Source organism: Trachemys scripta, chromosome 6, assembly GCF_013100865.1.
Source record: "Trachemys scripta elegans isolate TJP31775 chromosome 6, CAS_Tse_1.0, whole genome shotgun sequence".
Taxonomy (NCBI): Eukaryota; Metazoa; Chordata; order Testudines; family Emydidae; genus Trachemys; species Trachemys scripta.
In genome coordinates this window covers 101,126,769-101,146,509 of record NC_048303.1, presented here as the reverse complement: position 1 = coordinate 101,146,509, position 19,741 = coordinate 101,126,769, and the positions used below count along the sequence as shown (strand labels likewise).

Sequence of the window (19,741 nt, the reverse complement as noted above, 5' to 3'; positions counted from 1 at the left end):
TCCACCACCTCCCTAGGTAACCCATTCCAGTGCTTCACCACCCTCCTAGTGAAAAAGTTTTTCCTAATATCCAACCTAAACCTCCCCAACTGCAATTTGAGACCATTACTTCTTGTTCTATCATCAGGTACCACTGAGAACAGTCTAGATCCATCCTCTTTGGAACCCCCTTTCAGGTAGTTGAAAGCAGCTGTCAAATCCCCCCTCATTCTTCTCTTCTGCAGACTAAACAATCTGTTCCCTCAGCCTCTCCTCATAAGTCACGTGTTCCAGCCCCCTAATCATTTTGGTTGCCCTCCGCTGGAGTCTTTCCAATTTTTCCACATCCTTCTTGTAGTGTGGGGCCCAAAACTGGACACAGTACTCCAGATGAGGCCTCACCAATGTCGAATAGAGGGGAATGATCACGTCCCTCGCTCTGCTGGCAATGCCCCTACTTATACAGCCCAAAATGCTGTTAGCCTTCTTGGCAGTAAGGGTACACTGTTGACTCATATCCAGCTTCTCGTCCACTGTAACCCCTAGGTCCTGTTCTNGAGGCCTCACCAATGTCGAATAGAGGGGAATGATCACGTCCCTCGCTCTGCTGGCAATGCCCCTACTTATACAGCCCAAAATGCTGTTAGCCTTCTTGGCAGCAAGGGTACACTGTTGACTCATATCCAGCTTCTCGTCCACTGTAACCCCTAGGTCCTTTTCTGCAGAACTGCTTCCTAGCCATTTGGTCCCTAGTCTGTAACAGTGCATGGGATTCTTCCATCCTAAGTGCAGGACTCTGCACTTGTCCTTGTTGAACCTCATCAGATTTCTTTTGGCCCAATCCTCTAATTTGTCTAGGTCCCTCTGTGTCCTATCCCTACCCTCCAGCTTATCTACAACTCCTCCCAGTTTAGTGTCATCTGCAAACTTGCTAAGAGTGCAGTCCACGCCATCCTCCAGATCATTAATGAAGATATTGAACAAAACTGGCCACAGGACTGACCCCTGGGGCACTCCACTTGAAACCGGCTGCCAACTAGACATGGAGCCGTTGATCACTACCTGTTGAGCCCGACGATCTAGCCAGCTTTCTATCCACCTTATAGCTCTGTTCAGAGTTGTGTGTACCTGAAAGTTGCAGAATGCAGTATTTTCTCTTCCTTTCTAGTGGAAACCTTCCCTCTCAATAGCTTTCCTGTTAGTAATCTGCCTTTATAGCTAGCAGGCAGGAATTTTCAGTATAAAGTATGTGGCAGTCTCCTGTGTTTAGTCTAAGTCTTGAGTGTATATCCAGCTCCTGGAGTCACGTGAATAGATTAGAATCTTAGCTTTCCTTTAAAAAATAAAGTTAAGGTTCTAATGCTGTCGGTTGCAGAGAAGCTTGGAAAAAGTGACACACTTGTGGTGGAGGTAAGGAAGCCCCAAACCAAGAAGGTAAATAAAGAAACCTCAAAATATATTTAAAAATTTTGGTTTTTAAGCCACCCACGTGATTTTTGATAACCTGATGTATGTTTTTAAAAGGATTGGCAATATTGGATTACTTCTTCTGTTCTTGATGAATTTGTAGGTCTGCAAACCAGGATAGCATTAAGATTTCTGCTTACTTTCTGTCTGCTACTATAAGGTAAATTGTGCAATGTAAGTTTAACGTGTATATTTAAGACAGAGTGATTTGTTTGGATACCCATGCCAACCCGGTATCCCTTGGCTACAATGGTTGTAATAAATTACCTGAGAGGGAAAAGAATTAACACTGTTTATTTACCAACTGCTTTTTAAAAAAAAATTGTTTAGACATACTTGTGTTCTCTCCCCCTTTGCCCCATAGTTCTCCTCTCCATTGTGCTGAAGAGGTTTGTCTTGATTTATAATTAAAGTAGTGCTATTTAGAGTTGAAGACCCACTGACTTATTGATTTTTCTCCCCTAAATAATTTAAAAGAAATCACAACTCTATCATTGTTATTTAGTGTATTTTCATTTGACTTGATTTTTCTTTGTCTTCATGTGAGTGTTTGTATGTTGATGCTTTTTTCATGCTGTAGGTATAAGATGTTTGGTATCTTAAAAAGATTTTGAACTAATTTAAAATAATACTGTAGTACTTTTGTTTTTCACTGACTTAAACTGTGCTTGGAAGCCTGAAAAGTAATTATTTCTAAATTTGGAAAATATCGGTATCTTATATTCTGTTTCAGCTGGAGAAAGAGCAGCCATGGCATTTAAAATATATGTTCTGAAATATCTAGATCTTTGGGAGTGTAATGGGGTGGCATCCACCGCGAGTGCCCCCTGGCCGATTGTGTGTGCCTGCACTTAGTCTGCGGTGACCTCTATCAGTAGTTTCTCAAGCGCGTTTCAATAACTCAGACCTCTGGCTGAGTCACGCACACAGAGTCTGTATGTGAAACAAACCAGACCCCTTCTGGGGTATGCAGTCTGCTAGGGGCCTATCCCAGCACCCCTCCGTTGGCATCTCTGTAGCCCTCCATGGGCTCAGTCTTTAAGTAGTCCCTGCCTTAGTATGAGGCCATACCCTGAAGCCCTCTCTGCCTCAGTCCCACAGCCCCTTCTTGACTTGTCTTCAAATAGTCCCTCGACCATGGTATGGGGCTGTGCCCCAGGGCTTCCTCCCTGGACACTCTTCATGCTTTCTGGGCCTTTCTGGCCCCAGCTGTTCTTCTGTCTTCAGTCCCAGCAGCCAGCCAGGAGCTCCCTCTTGCTCCCCTGGTTCCTGCCATCAACTGATCTGTCCATGGTCCTGCTGCTCTTTCAGCCAGCTCGGAACACAGTCCTCACTCCTCCAGCTCCAGGTGGCAACTCACTGTCTCTAGCTCTGCAGTTCCTTGGGTCCTGAGTGGCTATTCCCTGCAGCCTTTCTGATTGGCTGCTTCCCCACAGCCACTCTAGGGCACTTGCAGGAGTTCTCTACTGCACCTTTCTGGAACTGGGTATGGTAGGACCCTGAGGCTTCCAGCAGGGGCCTCTTGCCCTAGTCCGGTGGGTCTCAAACTTTTGTATTGGTGACCCCTTTCACACAGCAAGCCTCTGAGTGTGACCCACTCACCCTTATAAATTAAAAACACATTTTTTATATTTAACATTATTACAAATTCTGGAGGTGAAGTGGGGTTTGGGAGTGGAGGCTGACAACTTGCAACTGCCCCGTAATAACCTCATGACCCTGTCACAACCCCCAGTTTCAGAACCCCTGCCCTAGTCCACCCTGTCACAGGAAATAATGTGTAATACCAGTGAAGGGGTTGCAAGTAGTTAATGGAAACCAGCATGGAGCTCAAATAATTGTTGTGTAATTTATGTTAAACACTTGGATGAGATATTCTTGTAGAGAGCACAACAGTTTAAAATGAAAATTGGTCTTGCAACAAGTTGACAGCATGTAAAGTGCAGCTATTACATGGTCCTTTTATTATTTCATAATTATTTTTTTAAATAAAAATTAAAATGATGGAACAAAATCTCTTTCCCCCCCCCCCCCCCAGTAAATCACATCCTGCTGCCATTGAAATCAATGGAAAGTACCATTGACTTACATTGTGTAGAGCAGAGCCTGGTACAAACCCCACTGAAGTCAGTAGAAAGACTCACATTGACTTCAGTGGGCTTTGTACAGGCCCTGTACATTTACCTTATTGTGGAGCTATGCTTATGGCTCTGTAGTTAAAGTTTCAGAAGTTCCATTGTGAGCCCTATTTCTAGCCTCCTTATAACTTTAGCTATGGACACTGATTTGTCCAAAAAATATGTGATTTTACTCTGAAGGCTAGGTAACTTTGAAGTTTTCTGCAAAATTGGAAGAAAATTCTTCAGTTGATGAGTAATAGAACACTCAAAAGAACATCCTGATTTGAAAACGTGCCTAATGCTTATTTGAGTTCCTCTAGTTAAAAAAAAGCTTGTTACTACCCTTTCATATTTTCCAGATAGTTAAATCTTCTTGAAAAGTAGTATAGAGGTTGCCATTTGAAGAAAATAAGATGTAATTAAGTAAAATCACTAACCATTATTATATATAATGGTAATAGTTATAGCCCTTTGTGTGGGATAGTATATTAGGCTTTAGGGTCCCATGTAGAGGTATAGATCTGTTTTGCTGACTCACTCTGGAAATCAGACCACCAGGGGTCAAATCGAAAAAGAAAATATAGTGGCACTCTTCCACGCTCTGCCCACAAAATAAATTGCCCACTTGAGATGCCAAAATCAGCTGCTGCTCTCAGAATTGTGCAGATGTTCAAAATATGTTCACGTATGCTCTCTGGGTTGTGCTCATCTCAATGGATTTGGCTTTTTGATTGAGGAAAAATGTGATGGTAATCTCCTAAACCCAACCCACTTGTGGTGCCAAAATGAGCTTTCACTCACTATAGATTGTATAGACTTTAATAATATGATAGTTTTTCTTCTTTGTTCTATACTTTGATATGGAGTGAAATAGTTAATGTTGTCATTTTAAATGATCATCATAGGCATTTGAACCAACACCCATTGAAATGAATTGGGCAGTTTATACGTCTCAGAGCTCTTGTTTCAGGCTCTTTGCAAACTTGGGCAGATATGGATTTATAGATTCCAAGGTCAGAAGGGGATTATTGTGATCATCTAGTCTGACCTCCTATATAACACATGCCATAGAATTTCCTCAAAATAAGTCCTAGAACATATCTTTTAGAAAAACACCCAATCTTCATTTAAAAATGGTTAGTGATGGAGAATCCACCCCAACTCTGGGTAAATTGTACCAATGGTTAATTATTCTTGTGGTTAAAAAATGACACCAGTCTGTTTAGCTTCAACATCCAGGCAGTGGATCACGTTATACCTTTCTCTGCTAGACTGAAGAGTCCATTGTTAAATATTTGTTCCTCATGTAGACACTTATAGTCTATAATCAAGTCACCCCTTAGCCTTCTCTTTGTCAAGCTAAATAGATTGTGCTCTTTGAGTCAATCACTAGAAGTATGTTTTCTAATCCTCTAATCATTTTCTTGGCTTTTCTGTGAACCCCCTCCAAATAATCAACATCCTTCTTGTATTGTGAGCACCAGAACTGGACACAGTATTCCAGCACTGTTTTACCAGTACCAAATACAGAAGTAAAATAACCTCTCCACTCCTACTTGAGATTTCCTTATGTATTCCACGATCACATTAGCTCTTTGGCCACAGGTCACATTGGGAGCTCATGTTCAAATGATTACCTACCACAATCCTGAAATCTTTTTTTAGAGTCCTTGATAGAGTCACCCATCCTTTAAGTATGGCCTACGTTCTTTGTTCCTAGATGTATACATTTACTTTTAGCCATATTAAAATGCATATTGTTTGCTTGCACCCAGTTTACCAAGCAATTCAGATCACTCTGAATCAGTGATCTTTCTTTTTCCTTATTTACTCCCTCAGTGTTTGTGTCGTCTGCAAACTGTATCCATGATGATTTTTCTTCTAGGTCATTGATAAAATTGTTAAATAGCATAGGGCCAAGAACTGATCGCTGCAGGACTCCACTGGAAATACACCTTCTCAATGACTATTCTCCATTTACAATTACATTTTAGACATATCAAATAGCCAGAATTTAATCTATTTCATGTATGCCATGTTAATTTTATATCGTCCTAGTTTTTTAATCAAAATACTGTGCAGTGCCAAGTCAAATGCTTTACAGAAGTCTAAAAGAGTTACGTCAACATTATTACCTTTATCAGCCAAACTTGTAATCTCATCAAAAAAAGATATCAAGTTAGTTTGATAGGATCTATTTTCCATACACTCGTGTTGATTAGCATTAATTACCTTACCCTCCTTTAATTCTTTATTAATCAAGTCCTATATCAGCCACTTCATTATCCTACCCGCTTGGAATCATTGTAATGCTGACAGGGTTATAATTACTCAGGTCTTCCTGTTTATCCATTTTAAAAACTGGCACAATATTAGTTTTTTTCCAATCTTCAGGAACTTCCCTATGCTCCAAGACTTATTTAAAATCAACATTAATGGTATAGCAATCTCCTCAGCCAGCTCTTTAAAAACTCTGGGTGCAAGTTATCTGAACCTGCTGATTTAAAAATGTCTAAGTTTTGTAGTTTCTGTTTAAATCCTCCAGAGCTACTGGTAGAATGGAAAGAGTGTTATCACCATACGATGAGACTGTATCATCTGCACTAACTAGTACTTCTGTGGAGGACTTTTTTTGAGCACAAAATTCAGGAGATACTTCATAATGTTGAGCACAATCTTTTACTAAAGATTTAACTTCTGACTTGTTTTCTTACCTAAAAACTTGACAACTAGAAATCTAAGAACTGAATTTATCTTAAAGCAATAGACAGTGTCACAAGATAGGTGGCATTTTTAGTCTAAATTAACTTTATGGATTGTCCGTTTTTTGGCTTGGATTTAGTAACTTCATTAATGTGTTTCATTTTGTCTGTCTTTAAGTTTCAGCCCTTTCTCCACTAGGAGCTGAATTCCAGCACTTCTGATGAATTAAAGGTGACTTGTAAGATTCAGAGGGTGGGAGGGGGCTCAGGGCTGGGGCAGGGGGTTGGGGCGTGGGAGTGGGTCGGGGTGCAGGCTCCGGCAGCTCTTAGCTCAGGCAGCTCCCAGAAGCAGCGGCATGTCCGCCTCTGGTTCCTTTGCGGCGGTGTGGCCAGGCAGCTCTGCGCGCAGCTGTGTCTGCCCCCACAGCTCCCATTGGCCACAATTCCCGGCTAATGGGAACTGCAGAGCCGGTGCTTGGGGCGGGAGCAGCATGCAGAGCCCCCTGGATGCCCCTACACATAGGCACAGAGGGGTGACATGCCACTGCTTCTGGGAGCCGTGTGGAGCCACAGCAGACAGGGAGTCTGCCTTAACCCCGCTGCACCACCGACCGGACTTTTAACAGCCTGGTCAGCAGTGCTGACCGGAGGCACCAGTGTCCCTTTTGGACCGGGTGTTCCAGTTACCTACATGCATGTATAGTTAGTCTCACTCTAGAATTATAAACCTAAATTTACAAATTGTCTTAAATATTTCGAATGTCAATGGGCTGAAATTTGGTATGTTACCTGTCAGCACAAATGTTGATTTAAGCTTATATCCATTATACTAGTTTTTTTTTCTTCAATTTGAAAAACTTGTGGTCGGAACTGTCAAGTGGTCATGACTTATGTGGTATTTTGAAATACCTAATACATGCAAATTTTAATAGCATAGCATCTTATAATATTGGTTCACTAGTCTCTGTTGCATGACTTAAGTGCTTTCCTGCATCAGGGCTTACGTTTTGAGTATTCCCATTCCAGTCAAGCAGGTGTGTCAGTGCTTTTCCTGAATCAGTACCTTGGTGGAGTTACAGTGGTTTTTGTGATTTGCCAATTGTAGTTTGGTATCAATGATGTAATTCATTTTACAGCAACCTTGGTATTTTGTTAGTTCCTTGATTTCCCCCCCCCCCCCTTGGTATTGCTGAAGCCCAGTGCATTGGGGGAGAGGAGGTAGGCGTGTTTTACTAGTAGTTAAGAAAAAGGCCTGGAACCCAGAATGGTCATGTCTTCTGATTTGACCTAAACCTCTAGCTCCTTGTATGATCCTAGAGCAAGTCAATTTGAATACTTTGAGCATAAGTCATCCCAAATGGAAAACTGAAGTGGGAGGGAAGAAAAAACATATGGCTGAAAGACAGACGTTGCATCTAAGCTGTATTGGTTGAAAATTCCTTACCAGTGCTGTGATCGTTTCTGCCACTGCTGTAGTTAAACACTGTGATGGATATTGCAACCCCATACAATAACTTTTGGGACCATTGTATTAAATTTATGAATGGTTTATGTATGACTCTCTTCTACACCCTCAAGGAGGGTTTCCGTAGCTGCTCCATGAACTAAAAACAGTGGGTTGTGATTAAGGTGGGTTGCTAAGACTATAAATAAGGCTACAATTTAGTCACGGAGGCCGCGGAAGTCATGGAACTGTGACTTCCAGCGACTTCCATGACTTCAACAGTGGGGAGCTGCAGGGTCCCCCACAAGCAGCGGGGTACCCCGCAGCTCCTGGCCGCCGATCCTTATTTTGTCCTGGATATTTTTAGTAAAAGTCAAGGACAGGTCACGACTTCCGTTAATTTTTCCTTTTTGCCTGTGACCTGTCCCTGACTTTTACTAAAAATATCCGTGACAAAATCTTGGCCTTAACTATAAACAACTCCAGAGAAGGTACCACCCTGGGATAATTTGCATATATTGGTTCATACTGGATTTTCCAGAGACCAAGAGATAAAGAAAGAACTTTGGATGTGTAAAGGCTGAGTTTACACTCATGGTCTTCCTTTTGATTCAGCAAATGGATGGGACTTTTGGTCCTAAAGGGACCCCATCCTTGTTGAAAGTTTGGAAGGGATGTTGAATTAGCAGAGTTCTCAGGTGGACGATGATCAATTTCTGGTATTTTTACTAAGCGTGTAGGAACTTTTGTTGTTTTTATATGTTTTCTCTGTAATGTTTTTCTCCTTAAAATAAACTTACTCTGTTGAGGAAGAGCTGTGTGATAACTTGTGACTGCTGGAAATACACTATTCATAACCCTAGGAGAGAAAGCAACTCACAGAGGCTGGGTAGGGAGATTAGCTTTCTGGAGATATCACAGTGTATGGCAGGGGTCTGTGCAGTCTTAAAATCCCCACTCAGAAGGGAATGAGACATAAGTCAGACAGATGGCTGGGGGCTTGAGACTGATTGGGCACTTCTAGAGTAGACCATTGAGAGGGAATATTGATGCAGTTACCCCGAAACTGTGACAACCACCTAATTTAGGATAAAACTGTCTGGTGCACATGAATGAAATCCATAATTCTAAATGTGGAAAACTAATATCTGTATTGGAATAAAATGCAAGAACAGTGCATTTTCAACTTAATTTTAACCTAAAATCTGTTCTCAGCTCTCCTGTTGCAGTTTTAAAAATGGGGAGGATAACAACATTCCTTTTCTTGCGGGTTGTGAATTTTGTTTTCATTGGAATGACCCTGGATTTAGCCTCTCCTTACATTAAGGCTTTGATTCTCAGCCTGGGGGTTGCCAAAAGGGTTTAAAGAGTCATGAGCATAGTATCTTTGCCATATTGCTAGTTTGCTAGAACATCCCAAAATGGAAAAGGAGTACTAGTATGGAAAAGGTTGAAAACACTGCCTTACTTAAGTGAGTTCTAATACTCTCTTACTGATACTTATAGAACCTCCATCTCGCTGCTTCTAAAGCATCTATATTTAAAATCTTTGTTTCATGAAGGAGGAATTTGTCCTCCGTGTTGTTTGTTCTCTGTCAAAATGTTCTGCTTCTAGTAAAAGCTATTTTTTGCTGCAAGATCTGAAAGTTTCTCGGTATCATTACAAGATTCTATCCTTGATATAAGAGACTGCATTCTTCCAGCAGGGGAGCTGAATTTGGGAGTTCAGACTTGCTCCTCTGGTGAAGGAGAGAATTGCATTTCTTTTATACCTAGAACTGAAGAAGGAGTGAGAGCTGTCATTGAAGACTTATCTATTGGCATTTTAGAAAGATATTTTACTATTTCTGTGCTAATACTTTTAAATTAGTTTCTCTTTGTTGAGTTGGACATCTGTTGAAACAAGCAGGTAAATACATCATCTTGAGCAGTAAAGTCACTGGACTTTTCTCTAAAATATAGTTCTTAATAATTTAACTTCTGAATATTAATACTAATAGTTCATTATTCTGTAAAAGTTGTATGCTAAACATACATATTTTGCATTGTTTATTTCTCTCTTTGTGTTTTTAAGGCTGATAAAGAATTTGTATGGTCTTTGTGGAAACGCCTCCAGGTGGCAAATCCAGATCTTACACAAGCAGTCAGCTTGGTGGTGGAAAGGTGAGCTTGAAGACTTTCTGTATAATTTTTTTTTTTAATCAAATATGCTAGATATCTCTTCTATTTGATGCCACATGGTTTCATGTTTAAAAAAACATTGTAAAACAGTCTTAAACTTCTGAAATTATCTAGATCCTTTAATTTGTAAGAATGGTATCTTTAAACTTTGTCAAGACTTCCTAAAGCCTGAGATAGGCTTTTTTTTTTTTTTTTTTTTTTTTTTTTTAAAAGCAAATCTAAATAAACTTTAAAACTCTGTGCTTTCATCCAGACTGCTCCTTCTGCATTGAACGATGTTCCTAATCTTATGTATAAGGAGTCTATCCTCGCATCCCTCAGATTCATTTGGTGTTATTCCTTTTTTAAAATAAGGGCTGCTAATGGTGGTTAGATTGAATGGTAGTCAGTGACCGTTTTTATATACTGTGTACATACATGATATATGGAATTTTAGGTTGCAAAATCAAGCACTCAATAATTAGGTAATTCTAGAATTAAGGTTACCTGTGCAACTGTAATTCTGTTCCCTGGTACATAAGCATTTTGGTGAGGTCTTTAATTAAATGATCACATACTGTTTTTTTCCACAGGGTCCCTGCATTATTCAGTGGACAGGATGGACAGTGCTAAGTGAAAGAGGCAGCTGTTCAACACTTCTTTCTATCTCCAAGCCCTGCACTGAATAAATAATATCTTATTTACTGATGGAATTCATCACCATAGTATCTGGTTCTTAGAAATATTAATGAATTTAGCACCATAATATATGATTGCCTTACAGATATTAATAAATTTATCTGCACATTAGTTCTGTGACCTAGGGAAGTATGGTATCCCTATTTTGCAGATGGGGAATTGAGCCACACAGATACATACTGAGGCCAAAATTAGAAAAAGTGATCATTAATTGTTGGTGCTCAACTTAAAATTGCTGTGGCCTGACTTTCATAGAGGTTCTAATCACCTGAAGCTTCCATTGATTTCAGGTAGAGGTGTGAGTGTTCAGCACTTATGAAAATTTTGTCCCAGGTGTCTCAAGTTGGACACCCAGAAAATAAGGAAAACAGTTAGTGGCCACCTCTGAAAATTTTGCATTAAGTGAGTTGCCCAACATCATGTAGAAGGTCTGTGGTATAGCAAGATACAACCCACTTCTTGTGCGTCCCAGTCTGGCACCTTAACCACAAAACCCTTTTTGATTGCTGCAGTTCCCTCCCTTAATCACCAATCATCAGCATCTGCTGTGAATATGGCCTGGGTTCTACAGTCAACAGCTTACTCACTGTACAACCCTGTCTCATTTGCCATCCATCCTCTGCACTGAAAGAAGAAATGACTGTGTGGTAAAAATAGTATGTGATCATATAGTTAAAGTCTACAGCATAATGCATACACACAAGGTGACATAAATTGATGTTGCATGGGAAATGTGGCTGCATTGGAACATTCAGAAAATTTAGGAGTAATTCTAGAACAAGTTCTGCTGTGTATGTTCAGATGATGACATTTTGTGATTCATAACTTGTCCAAATCCGGACATCTTTTGATGAGGACAGAAGATATTTCTCTGATCCTAGGACAATTCCCCTACCAAATGTAAAGTTTTATTCCAAATCCCAGGGGTGCTAGAGCTGTTAAAAAAAAGTGTGACTGTTTTTTTTTTTAACTTTGGCAAAACTGTTTCTTGCTAACTTCATTCTTGGAAATGGCGGAACCACTTTTGCTAAAAATTATTTATGTAAAAATATCAACCTGAGGCAGAGAGCAAACACAGAAAACTGAAAGCTGATTGCATGAAAAACTTGGTAAAGTTCTAAAAGTGAAAACAGGGAACTATAATGAGAAGTGTTAGGTTGCCTTATCTATAGGTGTTGGGTATGTGCCTCTCCCTATAACTATAAAAGGAGTGTGTGTGTATTACATACAAAAACCGCATTAAAAGGAAGTTACTTAGGGCAAAGACTAGCTCACAAAAGTTAGGAAATGCCATTAAATTGTATAGACTGTAGTCAGATACTGAACTGTAGTTCAGACACTTTTATAGTCTCTTGTCCTCCCTTCCTCCAACTTTTCTTCCTAGGATTTTTTTCACACTTACTTGTTGCCTCATATTTTAAATTTGTTAGTATGCGATTCAGGACAAGGACTGTCATTATGTATTTGTCATCATAGCTAGCATGATGGAGCCCCAATCCTAAATGGGGCATTTGGGTGTTACTCTAATATAAAGTAAATATTTTATTACTATTTATTATTTCAGTTTTCTTGTTACTATCATGAAAAACCTATGTGTTATCCTTTTATATATTCTATAAGGTGCTAGAAGATAAAAGAGCGTGGTAGATCAGAAAACATTCCATAATATTATTTTATGGTGCATCTATTGATTTTTCTGAAGTTTTGGAATATTCATTTTTTTTTTTTTTTTTTTTTTTTTGGTGTATGCAATGTTTGCTGTCCATTTTTGGCTGTTGAGTCTTGTATTCTCATTTTGTTTTGTGCGCAAAAGCGTGGTGACAGTACTGTTCATGCACTTCTCTAATGCTAAGTGCACTCTTTTGCTTCTATTTCTTAAAAGAACATTGTTTGGGCCCCTCTCTAGCAATCGCTTATAACCCTAACTTTACCTATAAATCTCTTTTTCTTCTTTTTGCTCCTGTAACTGGGTTCTCTGGGCAGTGCCTCCTTGTGGCCTGTCGGTATGATTCACTGCAGTGCAGGTCCCTAATAGTTGGGTGTTGTCCTCACAGATCTGGTATAGTGGTCCCGTAGCACTCTGGCTATGGCACACTTGAGTCCTATCCAGGAAAACAGTGAACTTCAAAATAAGGTTCACCCACGGATTCACTGGTGGCAGCCTGCTCTGGGCTTGTCTCCGTATTGCTAGTCTCTTTTTGATAGTCTTCCTGGGCTTAGTTGCCCAACCACCAAATGGCTTGTTTAGGTAGCAAACTTCCACAGGGTGTTGCCTAGAAGCAGGTTTTCCTCGCTGAGCAAGTAGCAGAGCTCTGTCTTCCTTCCTGGTTGTGAAACTCTCAAAGGGGTACCCAGAACTGAGTTATCTTGTTACCCCTCTGGCAGAGTGACCGAGAGACTTGCTTGTGCCAGTTTCCTGATGTCACCTGTCAGTTAGCCACCCAAGCAATCTCCTCAGGGCTCTGCTGGCCCTTACTTTGGCTTGCAGGTTAATAATAGGTGCACTCTGAGCCACACCTGACGTATTCCCACTGTGGTATTCACCCCCTGTTTCTAGACACTCACCGATATTACCAGGTTTGCTATCCCCCAGGGGATATACACAAGTTATACACAAGTTTGTATACACAAGTTTGTTTGATTCAACTGAGAATCAGTTCCTATATAATATTGCAACATGGAGATACAGTGAAAACAATCATAAGTTTATTATCAAAGGTTGAAATGTAAGAAATAGTGAGTAAGGATAGCAAGTGGAAGTAGAATTGGTTAAACATGAAAGAAAATCATAAAATGCAAACCTGAGTCTGTACTTATTAATGGTTACTTTTCCTGTTTAATAATGTAGATTTTCCCCTAAGGATTCAGTCTTGTGCAAAGCTAGCTGCTTTTCAGTCAAACCAGGGTACAAGCATTCAGAAATAACCAGGCTCTTCTAGGGGTGTTCTCAGTGAATGGATAACAAAATGCCTCCTTGCATTCTATTTATAGTCTTCAAAGTTCATTCTTCCTCTCTCTTCTCCCCTCCCCTCCCCCAACACAGGGGCAGGGTCAGTTGAGTCCACAGGCTCCTTAACCCCCTCATTGCCAATGTGAGCCCCATGTGCTGCATCACAGCCCCATGTGCCGCATCACAGCCCCCTCCCCAATTCCAAATCAACTTTCTCATCATATACAGCTCTAGTCTTCCAACAGCTTCTGACTTCTTGTGGCCTTTAGTTCTTCTACCTTCCCACATCTCTTGTCCTTTCAGAAAACTTGTCCTCCTTGTCCTCCTTTCCTCTACTTCAGGAACCAAGAAAATTCTTTCTGTGCTCAAATGCCAGTATCATTTTCTCTCAACTCTAAGATGTTTCCTTTCCATTAGTGAGATTTCCAGGGAGTCTGCAGAACTACAATCCCACATGGCTCTGCTGCTGGCTGGAAGATTGAGAGGAACGATATGGGATTACCATGTCTACCAAAGAAATACAGTTTTAAGAAATTATGAAACATGGTGACTCGGTAAACCTGATAAGCAAACAATAGAAGCACTGAGTTAATCAGCAACATCTGAGAATCCTACACTGTAGAGAAATGGGTATAAGGCAACAGATCCCACATGAGAATTATTTTATATTAACATGTCCTCTTTTGTTTGAAATGCTAAAAGCATCAGTGAGCAGTTAAATCTGACAATGAGAAAATCTTGATTCAGGGTTGAGATGTGTTCAACCTTTTTGTTCTTTCTCCTTGGGGCTATACAAAATGGATAGCACAAGTGTTCGCATACCTTTATTTTACAATATATTTATGCCAACTACTAACTTTCAGTGCTCACTAAGATACAAGTTTTCATCACAGTTTTAGCTAAGGTCACAGGACAGCTACTTATTTCCTTTACTTGAACACATCATAAGAACTAGCAGGAAAGAAAATATCTCATACCCAAGATGTGATGAGTTTGGCAGCACTATACAGTGAGATTCAGTCCTTAAATTGGTGGATGAAGAAGGCAATTTTTCTGCAGGTAATGACAATATAATGGATAAAAAGATGCAAGTCTAAAGGTGCTAAAGTGCTCAGTTACAACTTCACACAATACAAAGAAGATGGAATGATAAAGAGAAAATAAATTGGTAGGAACTGAGACTTCAGGAATTACTAGTCCTACAATCAAGTAATTGTATATTTGTATTGTTAGATGACTTTATTCTAGCAACTTCTCAGACCTAGGTGGAAAAGTGCAATTTTTTGTTTCCATTTCATTTTAGAATTTTTTAGTAATATTAGGATTCCCATTATTTCTAACTTTACAATTTCAAAATGCTTTCATGCTCCCAAAATGGGAGTTCAGCTGCCCTAAAAATTTTAAAATTTAACTGGTACCTCACTGTGGCTGCAGTGTTAATTCCTGAAATACACAGAAGAATGCTTTATTTTCCAGCATTCTTTGCAGTTCTTATTTGGTGATTGTAACTACATTCCCCATTTAATATTCAGATGCAAACAAAAAATTATCTTTGCTGTGCAAATGAGAAAAGCCTTTGGGATATGTAAAAGCCTCCAGGTATTTTCAAACAAGCCATTGTAAAAGTATATCTCATGTTAGTGTACTTTCCAACTACTTTAAATACTATTGATCTCTGTATTATGTAAAAAGTATGCTATTTCTAGTTCGCTTGCCTTTTGAAACATTTATTTTTGATGATAAAATTAAAAAGGAAAAATGTTTTAAAAAGAAAAAGAATAAAGGTGCTTAAAAAGTCCTGAGTTAACAGGTCAATCCATGTAGGCATTTAGTAAATATAGTTAGGGTCCATAGAATGGTGGAACATTGCTGTAAATTTTAAAAGATATGTATAACACCTTTTGATTGGAAGCCCTATGTAAGCCTTTTCTTATTTACTGTACACAAAATCTTGACAGTTTTTTCCAACAATTCATTCTGATTTGCCCCCCAGACTCCTTTTTTTTAAAGGAGATATTACTAGATCCCTTAGTGGCTTTTAACATCATTGACTGTGGTGCTGATATAAGACCTAATAGAAGTAAATGGGATAGCATTATGCTAGATACACTTATTCCTATTGCATGGATTGCATGGATTCCTGCTTCTCCTCACTTAGAACCATAGGTGGAGTCTTGCAAGGCGCAGCACTCTCCCCCTGCTCTTCACCATTTGAGAGCTCTCTGAGAAATCTGGACTCCAGTGTCAACATTCTTTGCACAGTATTTAAGTGAGCAATTCTGTCTCCACTAATGTAAGCTTTGTCATCTCCAAAATGTCTCAATGTCTGGAAGAAAATGAGCAGATCAGCCTTAGTCCGGGAACAAATGAAGTGGTGATAGTAGAATCAATTGGAGTAATTTGTTACTTCCTTTAATTTCACCATGGATTTAAGATATCTGATCACAGGTTGTCAAGAAGCTGTGAAGCATCGGGTCATGTTGGATTCCTTACGAATCCAAAATATGCAGATTTGCTGGAAGTTAGGAACACGTCTGATGTTTTCCACCTCGGTAATCATTGAAATGGTGCATGTGTAAAATAGTTTAGATTGATGTTTATTAAGAAAATCATTAAAGCAATGTAACTTGCTCATTCACTTGCATCTTTTTGAAGGACTAATACATCACATGCAGGTGGCTTTCCATGCCATCTCATGCTATTGTTGTGAAAATAAGCAATAAACAGTGAAAACAGGAAGTGAATGACAATAGGACTAGGAAGGAAATAACAGTTGATTCCTTTTAAAGGACCATTACTATTTTTTTTCTTTCTGTGTGTGCATGTGTGTGAATTTATTAAAACAATTAAAATTAGAATTTGTGTTTTAACTCGATTCCCCAATTATCACTCAGGAAAATGGACAGAATAATAGAGTATAAGGGTGTAACCTTTTCATCTAAGGTCAAATAATTGTGACTGTCTATATTGATGGAAGTTTAATATCCTATTTCATTAAAAATTCTCAGAACATTGAACATAAGTCAACATTCCATGGAGAAGAAAGTATTATGCAGCTTGCACGTGTGCATATCTGCATATCGGAGCACAAAATATTGACATGATAATTGCAGTCAAGCCTGAGTGAACAGTGGCCTGTGGGAATTCAGCTGGTGTTGTACCAACTGGATGGCTGCTCAGGACACAGTTTGAAATGCAAGGTGCAAGTTAGCACTTTATTCAGCACAAGCAGGCATCATTTAAAAATCCTTGGGGGAAACCCTGGTGATGTGCAGATGTTAAAACAGTCTGTTCTGAAGTGCTGATATTTTTGAACACTGTAAGAGACTTGTGTATCTAGATGAAAAATGTTTGCAAAATTATTCACAGCAAAATATGACACAATTTTCATGCTTCACACACTACACTCAATGTAAAAACTGTAAAGAGTCTTCTACGTGAATATATTAAAATCAGACTGCGTAATAAATCACCTACTGAAGAAAGTCACTGAACTTGTAAAAGGAAAAATTGGTTTCTTTAATGATACTTTTCCATTATGAAACATGCAATAAAATAGATAACAGAACAAGTAACAGATATCATAGGAGTATATACATATAAGTTGATAACTTTTTTAGAATCTATGAAAAATAATTTAATTTCAGAGTATGATATTTTTCTTTTTCCTGTTTTGGTTGCAATCAGATTGATTTTACTTAAAGATTTATGTACCGGTACTTAATTTTGCATGTTGTAAAGAAATATTCAAGTAGGCTACGTGATCATGTTATAGAAATAAATGGCCTTTCTTTAAAAATTGTAGCATGAATGGCATTCAAGTATGTATTCTTTTTCCTCCCATATTTTATAAATCAGTTTGAAGTACAATTCTCTAAGTATTTAAAGACAAAGGAATTCATTGTGCATGTGGCAATTATAAAATCTGGGTTGACTGTTAAGTGTTAGGTTTTGCATTCCTAGGATCTGAATGAGGAGGAATAGAAATTTATTAGGATATCAAAATTAATTAGCCCTGTTTTTTCAACTCTTTCACTTACTATGTAGTGAAAGGCACCATAAAGTTTCCAATTGAAAAATTAGGCATAAGCCCAATTCCTGCTGCAGGTTCTGCGCCGGCACAAGGTTCTGCTTGAAATATTGCAGCCTTTCAAGTTTCTTGTCTCCCTCCTTCTCCAATTTCTAAATGAAATTTTTAAAAAAAGTATATGTCCAGGGAATCATTTCATAATTTTAAATTTGATAGCCAAATAAATAATAATGAGAATGTAACCATGATTTTATCACACAATTCAGAGTCTCCAAACTTCCTTAGATATTCAGGGGGAAATTTATAAAGGGGCTCTTTTTGAGTATTAAAAAATAGGCTCTTATAAAAATGTGATCCATATGGTAATCGAGATGAGGTGAGCAATAAAACTATGGAGAGCTCTCCAAATAAACAGCCCCAGTCTTTTTATTAGTTAAACCAGTTGTCATTAAATGTAAAAAATAGCACATCTTTATTTAGCTCAGATGGTTTTTATTTTTTTCAGAAGAATGGTTAATTGAATGATTGATGCAAGTAAAGACCAATGGTAGAATCCAAAATACCTCTTTTCCCTATTACTTTTTCTACTGCTTTGCAAATTTATTTTATGAAATATAATATTTTTACAAACTTCACTGAACTTTGCTTTTGAAAATCTGTGGGCTTTTGTAATGCAAGTTCTATTTTCACACCTCATTCATAGTTAAATGTTTCCTTATAGTCTCTAATATTTCATTTTTGACAACTCATTAAAAATGGGCCAAATCCCAGAAAATAATACTGTCATGTTGTATAATATATAGCGTGGGCCAGAACACAATAAAATTTAGTTAATGCTTTAGAATAATTTCACAGATTTTTGGCTTTCGGTGGATGGTGAAAGCTGAATGTGGATAATCCATGTGGCTAAATACAGCTATGTTAAAATTTTTAAATAGGTAGTACTCATGGGAAAAGTGATTGGAGCTTAAAACTTGTATGAATTGACAGCCTCTCTTCACTCCATTTTTCATCCTAAAGAAGTCTGCAAATATTCTTAGCTCAGATCATTATTGCTCATCAGTGGTTCTAATTAGCTAAACAGGAGTTTGTCTCAGTCATTGATCATCATCAACTTCTTGACAGTGCATGATTTTTTTTTTCATATTTTGGTGAACCTTTTTAATGTATTGTAAATGTATAAAGGGACCCAACAAAGATTTTTTTTTCTATATACCTGTTTCCTTTATAAAGAACAAGTCTTATTTTAGCCATGCTAATTGAACAGTATCCTTTAAACTGCAGCAAGAGATCCAAAGATATTATAGTACTGTAGCATACGGTAGTTTTACCTAGTGTCTCTTTTGGGAGCATCCCTGTAATGAGTATTGGAAGTCATACTATACCGCCAGGAGAAGCTGCTGATAAAATTCCATACAAGGCTTTAATTTATGCTGCAAGCTTCTGCTAACATCCCTTGCATCTTTATATTACTGTAATAAGTTGTAGTTGTTTTCTTCTTTAGTAATTTGTGATAACTAATTGAAGCACATTTCTGTGACATTATCCAAGATTATGGTATGTGTCATCTTTGTAGCTGGAATAAAGAATACAAATACCCTAACATTTTGAATTAATTATACACAAATATTTTTTCCACTTGTGAAATTGAATGTGGATGTGTGTTACAAATCTCATTGCTTGCAAATTTTGTTAAAGGGCCACTATATTTGCTGAACCAGTAACCAATGATTAGGGAAAAGATTGCATTTTGTTAGCTATGCAGTTGGAATCTCAGGGGTGTGTATGTATATTATATGTGTAATCTACACTTCCTTTGCAGTGCTAATACAGGACTCTTTCTCTCTGTCTAATCCCAGACTTTTCATTCTTAAAAATCACTCTGGTGCAGCTTTGTCCTAAAGTTACAGGGCTTCATAAATACTTGACTACCAATAAAACACTGGAATTAGCTGTGCACACACTTTTCCACTGCTCCAGTGAAGCTTGTTTTCTTGCTTCATTCTTGGTTATTGTATTCATTTGCTTCTAATTCCCTCTTTAAAATAAAAACAAAAGCTGCCGAGTTCTTTTGGGGCTCACCTTAGGAAAACCACCCCCCACCCATCAGGTTTTCATATCAATTAGTCAAACTGAATGCAGGTTTAATAAATTTCCAAGTTATGATTGCAAAGCTTTATTAGAACAAGC

General features: G+C 38.4%; 1 protein-coding gene across 3 annotated transcripts in view; it reads left to right on the top strand.

Annotated features, from left to right (window-relative positions):
• Positions 1–19,741, top strand: part of CNTLN (centlein) — a 286,401-nt gene that overhangs the window by 15,292 nt on the left and 251,368 nt on the right. For all 3 annotated transcript variants that reach the window (XM_034773873.1, XM_034773872.1, XM_034773874.1), the window contains exon 2: positions 9,787–9,875. In XM_034773873.1, coding sequence (XP_034629764.1) covers positions 9,787–9,875 — 89 coding nt within the window. The remainder of the gene's footprint in view (positions 1–9,786; positions 9,876–19,741) is intronic.